Source organism: Pomacea canaliculata, linkage group LG7, assembly GCF_003073045.1.
Source record: "Pomacea canaliculata isolate SZHN2017 linkage group LG7, ASM307304v1, whole genome shotgun sequence".
Taxonomy (NCBI): Eukaryota; Metazoa; Mollusca; class Gastropoda; order Architaenioglossa; family Ampullariidae; genus Pomacea; species Pomacea canaliculata.
This window is the reverse complement of record NC_037596.1, coordinates 24,271,198-24,278,823: the sequence shown is the minus strand read 5'-3', so window position 1 is coordinate 24,278,823 and position 7,626 is coordinate 24,271,198. Positions and strand designations below refer to the sequence as shown.

At 35.3% G+C, this 7,626-nt stretch overlaps 1 protein-coding gene across 2 annotated transcripts; it reads left to right on the top strand.

Moving 5' to 3' along the window:
- The first annotated feature begins 176 nt into the window (after positions 1 to 176).
- LOC112567847 lies at positions 177 to 6,913 on the top strand. 2 transcript variants are annotated; one of them, XM_025244695.1, is made up of 10 exons: positions 177 to 668; positions 930 to 1,250; positions 1,594 to 1,730; positions 2,412 to 2,586; positions 2,724 to 2,978; positions 3,459 to 3,728; positions 3,987 to 4,106; positions 4,756 to 5,028; positions 5,571 to 5,677; positions 5,976 to 6,913. In XM_025244695.1, exons 1-10 carry the CDS (start codon positions 605 to 607, stop codon positions 6,087 to 6,089), a joined length of 1,836 nt encoding a protein of 611 aa, XP_025100480.1. In that variant the 5' UTR covers positions 177 to 604; the 3' UTR covers positions 6,090 to 6,913. The 2 variants fall into 2 exon arrangements, with proteins under 2 accessions (XP_025100480.1, XP_025100479.1); XM_025244694.1 differs by having other exon boundaries at positions 5,973 to 6,913.
- Positions 6,914 to 7,626: the final 713 nt, after the last annotated feature.

Here is a 7,626-nt window from a genome sequence, read left to right as displayed (position 1 = left end):
GGCCCAAGGAAAATACTGCACAGAAAATATTATAGTTATAAACTCCAATTAATGTTGAGAACTAAAAGTTATCTACCCAAGGTCTTTTTCGTGTGCTTGTAATGTTGAAGGCCAAGAAATATACACAATTAACACTGTGAATAATTGTAATCTCGGTTGTGAGGATGCTCAGACCAATAACTTACCCGCTATTACATTTTGCAGGACACAACAATATAATTTCAGTTGAGTTTCATGCTGAATCATATGTTAGCTGGAAAAATTTTAAGCAATTTCTTCTCTCTGAAAGAGGATACATTATATTAAACACGGAATATTTCGGCAGTGACAACACGAACTACACTGTAGAATGAATATTTTAAGCTGATTCACTGCTTCCGGTGAAGTACACACTCGACTCTCCACGACTGTATTAAATGAAACAAGGAAATAAATACTTTTGAGCCCCGCAGTGTGTTGTTTGCTGTTTGCACGAGAAGCTGTAGACAACATGATGTTTGATTGTGTCTAATAAGTAAATTTGATCTCGATTTTGGAAACAAAAAGTGTTACCCGTGTATGTCCGCTGCATTTTTTGCTTTGCTTCTGATAAACCTAGGAAACGATGGCTGTTTGGCAACTTTGGATACTATGTGGTAGTTCACTGCTGGCTTCAGGGCTTTGTTTAGGTACTGGATTTTTGTTATATGTAACGATAAAATCACATGGACGGTTTTCCAATTGGATGTTTGAGAATGAAGTCGATATTTTAAATTTTTAACAAAATTCTCTATTGTTGCTTCATGATTTCTACTGTTTTGAATCATTTTCTAATTTTGTCAGTAATATCTAATATAAGGAGAATTTTTTTTTATTAATCAAATTTATCATATTTTTAAAAAAAAGGTTATTAACCTTAATTATATATATATGTGTGTAATATGTTATAGCATTGTCCATACGCGGCTGTGAGCATGGTAGTGCAGACGCTGTCGAAGACTCAAATCCAGTTTTCACATGCAGTGAATACACAACAAACGGACCGAATTGGACTGTTTATAACGACGAGGGACAGCAGCTTTATTCTGGTTCTTGTAGTATGGGGTCATGCACACCATCCAACAATCAGTTTCTACTAGATCAAGTGAAGCTTAAAAAAAACAAAATGTATACATCCAGGCTGACGATAAAGAACATCACGAGGAACTCGGCTCGTAAACTAGTTTGCAGCTATTCATCGCCTTATCCATCATGCGACATAAGAATAATTGGTAAGTTGAATACTGAACACATAGAAGATAGTAGGTCAGTACCATGTATAGTGTCTCACTCACCATTGTGTATTACGCCATAAAAATGTTTTTATATTTGTTTGTTTATACTGGCTTATGCATTGTGATTATAACACACCTAGGATACTATTTGATTACTGTCATACATATGTTTAGCATAATGTGAATAAATAAAGGGTCGAGCAATGCTCACAAACTGGCCTGTTAAATTTGCTTTCATTTTGGAAAGTAAACATTAGCATTTTCTTGTCTCAGTGTTTATTAGACACCATTATACAAAACAGATATCTCATATATGTCCTGCAACACACTTTCTATCTAGTCCCTCCACTATACAAGGCTGGCAGCTGCAGTGTATCTATTTCAAACTGGATGGTGACTGGAAGATGCACATTAAAGCGGATGTTCTCTTCAGATAATATGTACAAGTGTGGATGGACACAGAATGATAAGAAGGAAGTAAGTACATTTATTATCAAAATTCTAAGTTGTGTAAATGCTTAGAGTCTCTAAATCCCTTTAAGACATTAAATTTTGTATTTCACCATGTGTATGTGTGTGGTTCGACCGATATAACAGCGTTTGTTTATATACTATAACTCTACATGCACCACTATACATACTTAATTTAAATCTAAACCGTAATTCTATTTATAGCTGTTAGTTAGCTACGTCACAATAACTACTTATTTAGGACATGGGGCGCTACTCTGTGGCTTGACTCCGGCTCACTTTTGTCCTGTACGTTTTGACTTGTTTTGGATTTTTACGTGAATTCTGCTTCCTTCGGCTCGTGCGTGAATGGACATAAGTGTTATTGCAACTTATGTGCATTACTGGCTTCCTGTCGTATGGATGTCATGTGTACATCATTCTACGCTACAATTTTTTTCCCTTTATCTATATAAATGTCTGTATGAGTATGGATCGTCATATTATATGTGTTCGTGAGCTAAAGAAAATTTTCTGTCGTGGGTTTCCACGACAGACATTAAAATTTGATTTGATTTGATTTGACACAGGGATATAAAGTAATACCAGAGAGCATAGATACTCTTGCGCAAGAAATGTTTCTTGCTTGATATTTTAGCTAGAGATTTCAGCAGTTCGAAATAAAATAATCGCAATAATAATTTTCAGGAATTTGGGAGTTTACAAATCACATCCAAGAACTACACCGAAAGGAACTCAAAGAGTAACATTAATGGAGTTTGTTTATTCACAAAAACAATGCCTGTTGACGATGGTCACTACACATACACTATGAAGGTATCGCTAAACACCAGTGCCTATTTCGAGAAAACTTTGTACATTGGTAAGACAATTTTTTTTATTAATATGTATTTGCAACAGTTAATACAAATGTCTTTTTATTTATAATTGATAAATTTTATTTTACCTGTTTTGACTGCTGTTTGTAATTTTTCTTTTATTTTGTATTAATTACTTCAGCTAAGCCGTATCCTGTAAGACTCAACCACAGCTGTCCAAGTAATGTTTTTGAGGGATCAGATGTAAGCTGTAAATGTTATTCTCACACAACTGGAAGTCCACCAGCACACATTGAGTGGGACGGAATGGATAATGCAACACTTCTGCTCAAAAGTGTAAGACGAGAAATGAACGAAGAACATTTCACGTGTCGAATGATTTGGGGCCCAAATGGTTTAATAAATGAAACCAGTGTTTTCAACCTGGATGTAGCATGTAAGTAAACTATTTCAAGATTTGTTTACAATCAACCTTACGTGCTATTCTATTCGAATGTATATGTAATTACTAGAACTTCTAGTAACAATTACGCGACAACACAAAAGTTCTTAAATGTAATTTAAATTTTTTAGCAATTTTTTTTAAAATAAGTTGCATTTTCTTGAGTAGTATTACAATATTACGCGTTTGCATTGAGATGCTAAATGGCTAGTCGAGGGTGGGGTGCTACCCCTTGGTGTTACACAAGTCTAGTGTCATTACCCAAGCTTGCTGAAGTTAAGCCAAGATGACTGTCATCTAACTAGCGGGAACATGTAGCTGAGGATGAGCTGAACAAAGACAATTACTTTTCTTCTTTTATCATCTTCTATCTCAAGCTCAAGCGGGATTATTCCTGCAGCAGTTTTGTTACTTTTAAATGATAATGACAAACCAATCCACTAAAACTTATTAACTGAGCTTGCTTTTCTGTAGATGGTCCATCGGGAATTTCCATCCAGAGCAGCACAGAGACATCATTCGAAGAGCCACAGACTGTATTAACATGCATGGCAATAGATGTGTACCCTTCAGCCGAATTTCACTGGAACATCTCGTGTGATAATGAGACTTACACTGTCAACACCAGCACGTGCATGCTCCCAAGAGCTCGTGTTCAAGACGACATGACAGTAGCTTGCACGGCGAACAACCGGATCTTTAAAAACGAGTCTCTATCTGGATTTGTTGTTCTAAATATCGCAGGTATGCAGTCCTCAGTTTGTTAGAAACATTTTTTTCTAGTAGTTAAGTCTTACTTTCACCTTTCGCTTAGAAGTGATTGGTAATAATTTAAACTGAAGAGTAAAACAATGTTTAAATATTCAGTAAGATACAAATTTATTTCTTCCAATAACACATTTTTCTAGACTCAATGCGCTTTCTAATTATTCTTTGATAATATCTTAAGAATTGTGAGTCCTTACGTTTGTCCGCATACTACCGTTGTTTCCACTTTTACAGAAAACAATGGTGAAGGAGGAATAAATCGAGGTGTTGTTGCAGCAGGAGCAGCAGCAGCAGCTGTTATCATAGCTGTCATTGTTTCCCTTATCGTTGTTTACCACATTAAACGACGAAATAGTAAGCACTTTACATGTCAAACGATAGTTTTAAGAGAGATATGGTGCTTTTAATAATAACTCCTTTGAAAGCACACACACATACACACACAGAGAAATATTTTCTGATTACTAATCTACGTCAGTCGTTTATATTATATACTAATTTCTTTACATCTACAATACTTATTTATCTTATTTGCACATTCAAGTCAATTCTCTCCTACTCTACATATACCTAACTCTTATTTACTGAATACTCATCACGAACTTTTTCTAATGACTAGTTCTACTTACGTTTTAAAGCTGCTAATAAACAAGGGGAGGTAAAGCTAATTTTCAAGTACGTGAACCACTTGACAGCAGATCAAACTCCCACTTCTTCCATACTCAAATCATTATTGTACTTTGAGTTAATTTTAACAGCTCAAAGTCATAGCCTATAAAATTCAGACCTGCTCTTCATAAAACCAGAATATGATGCCAGTACAGCTTTGCCTAATGATGTAAGTAAATGATTTTATGCAAGTTATTACATTAATATCTTATCAAACGTTTTATATGTTCTTGCTTTTTTTGTATGACCTGAAGTAACTTACAAAATATGTATTGTTTTTTTCTTCCCAGCTTTCGTATATTTAATTACAAAATTTATTATTTTTGTTCAATAGTCAACAAAGCCGAGAGTCCAGCTGTTCGCTTTTCTGTGCCATCAGGTGATCAGTTCACCATTTCCACCATAACAACTTCTGGTCATGCCAATAACGATAACCATGTCACATCACGTGAGGTAATTGAGAAAAAGTCATGTTCGGCAGAAAGAAGCGCTGATCATCAGGCTAGGAATACTCATCGACAAGTGAATGAAAGAGAGAACAAAGCAAAAAACACAGCACAACCTCACCCATCAAGCACAGGCAATGAACTATTCCAGGACATATCAGGTAAAGAATAACTGTACTTCATTTAAAATAAAGTTCATACCAACACCATCTAAGAGATAAAACAGAATACTAACAGAAAATTTAAAAAAAGGTAAAAAATTAATATGTCACCATACGTTAAGTTATTCTACAAGAAGTGTAACCGAGTAAGATGTTATGTATATTTTTGGTCTTATAAGCTGTAGGAAACAGAGCAATTTTACTGGGTACTGCTTTGAGAAAGCAATTAAAATAAAGGTTGGTTTAAGACCAGCGGTTCCTGTTACGATTTAATATACAATGTTTAAAAAGTAAAAAAAAGTTTTTAACTTGGTCATTAATCGACTAACTTGTCGTCTCAGTGTTTGTGTCTCTATTCTTGCCTCAGAAACTGAAAACCGTGTCTTGATTTTTCAGTATTTACTAAAATTGTTTAATGTGCAATTTATGTATACAGAGCAAGAATTTAAAAAAGCATTTTATTGTGTGCACCTAAAACAGACTGAAGTAAAACCCTATTCTGATTTCATTTTTGTATACTGTATCAAATTTCTCAATTTCAGCAACTAGTTGTATGAACTTCACAGAAGTGGAGACGAATTCAGGTTTTTGTGTATATCCCATAGTTACACTGGCTGCTGCGGTTGGAACCAAAGTTTGTGATACAGGAGTGAGATATTATTTTTATATTATTTTATTATTATTTATATTTATTTTATTTTATTTTTATTATTATAGTATACACATATTTATTACTCTGCAAGCATTTACAATTCCCAAAGATATTAATTATATCTAATACTTACATTTACTGTACGAAGTTCTTATTGTTTTGTATGCACCAATTACTATTATTTTATTATGTTGTGATTAAATTAAATTATCAAAAATATTTTCCTAACCGTTGATGCCGCAGAAGAAAGACCATCGTATGATAATACTAGTCTTATTCACGCATGTGTCAGCAGGCGACCAACACGTCCGTACCTTTAGAAGACGATTACACTGTCTTGTGGTCCCAAGAGGCTCGAACTGAACAAGAGGACTATGAGGCCACCTACAACCACCTAGACTTTAGTTAATTATTTTTTCTCAATGAAGCTTGTGATACGACTTGAATTTCTTTGACTTTTCTTATGTCAAAAAGATGAACCACTTTACATGACGGGAGGGTTGGCTGAGAACCATTACACCGTTACTTACTTTATTATCTTCATCTTGCTATTATAAAAAAAAAACCATCGGCTTTAAAGTTTTGCTTTTTACAAAAGTATGTCATGTTTTATTATTATTTTTAGTTTACTGTGATATATGTTGTTCAGTATTATGCAATCTGTGTTGTAAACTTAAATCACGTTTACTGTGTGAACAATTTAACAAGATACAAAAAATTTAGAGCATTATCATACCATGAAAAAATAAGAAATCAAGAAAGAATTTACATGTATAGTAGTCTTACATGAAATTTGGTTTACCAAATCGAAATAGAAAAATATAAAAAAAAACTTTTTGTACATACTAACCCAAAGTGTCAAATTCTTCACTTGTTGGATTTTAGTTGTTATGTAGAAATGAATAAACATAGTTTATGACAACCAAAATGATGAAACATTATGTCCAGTTATTGTAATTCTCAAGTGTGCTTAAGCATAAATGATCTAAAAGCGCATTAACAGTCATTTGAGGCTAAAAATCTGTTAACTTTTAATGAAAACATTTCGAAATGTGTTTTATTACAAAGAGCAACTGAACTAGTCATACTTGAGCAAATTCTTAAAAAAATATTGTATACATACTTGAAAGAGTGATTATTTACAGAGTGATCTTGCAAGCCTCCTGCAAAAAGAAGAAAAAATTAAGTGAACAAATATATAAAACACCAGGAAAGTAAAAAATATAGACAGAAGTGTTTCTTGGTAGTTTAAGACTGGTTTGAAAGAAACAGATGGGTTTTCAGTTTCTTGCGGAACGTGGTTGGTGAGGTGATGGTGGAGATTGACGATGGCAGAGCATTCCACAGCTTAGGTGCCGCGTGTTTGAAGGCCCTGGCTCCAGTGCGCTTCTTGTTGGTGTCTTCCACTGCAGGGAGACAGAAGCGTGACTGGGAGCCTGAGCGCAGGGTACGTGACGGCTGGTACGGAGGAACTATCTCCTGCAAATAGTCAGGAGCAGTTTTAGACATGCAGGACTCAGCAATGGAAAGTACTTTGTTGTCAATACGCTTGTTCATTGGGAGCCAGTGAAGGCTCTGTAGGATCGGGGTGATGTGCTCAGTGGACGACTTTGCACGGGTGACAATCCTGGCAGCTGTTTTGAACTCTTTTGAGCCGATCCAACTGAGTAGCAGGTATACCCCACAATGCACTGTTACAATAGTCCAATCGTGATGTGATGGTAGCCACAGCAAGTGAGTTGGCAGCAGCTTGAGTCAGCATGGGCCGTAGTCTACCTAAAGTCCTCAAAAAGTAGTAGGACTTAGCCACAACAGAACTGACATGGTTGCACATGGAGAGCTCTGCATCAATAAACAGCCCTAGGTCCCGTACACAGTCAGCAAAGGCTATGGAGGCATCACCGACCTGCACGGCACTAATGCCAATCTGCTCCCTTCTGGCCCTG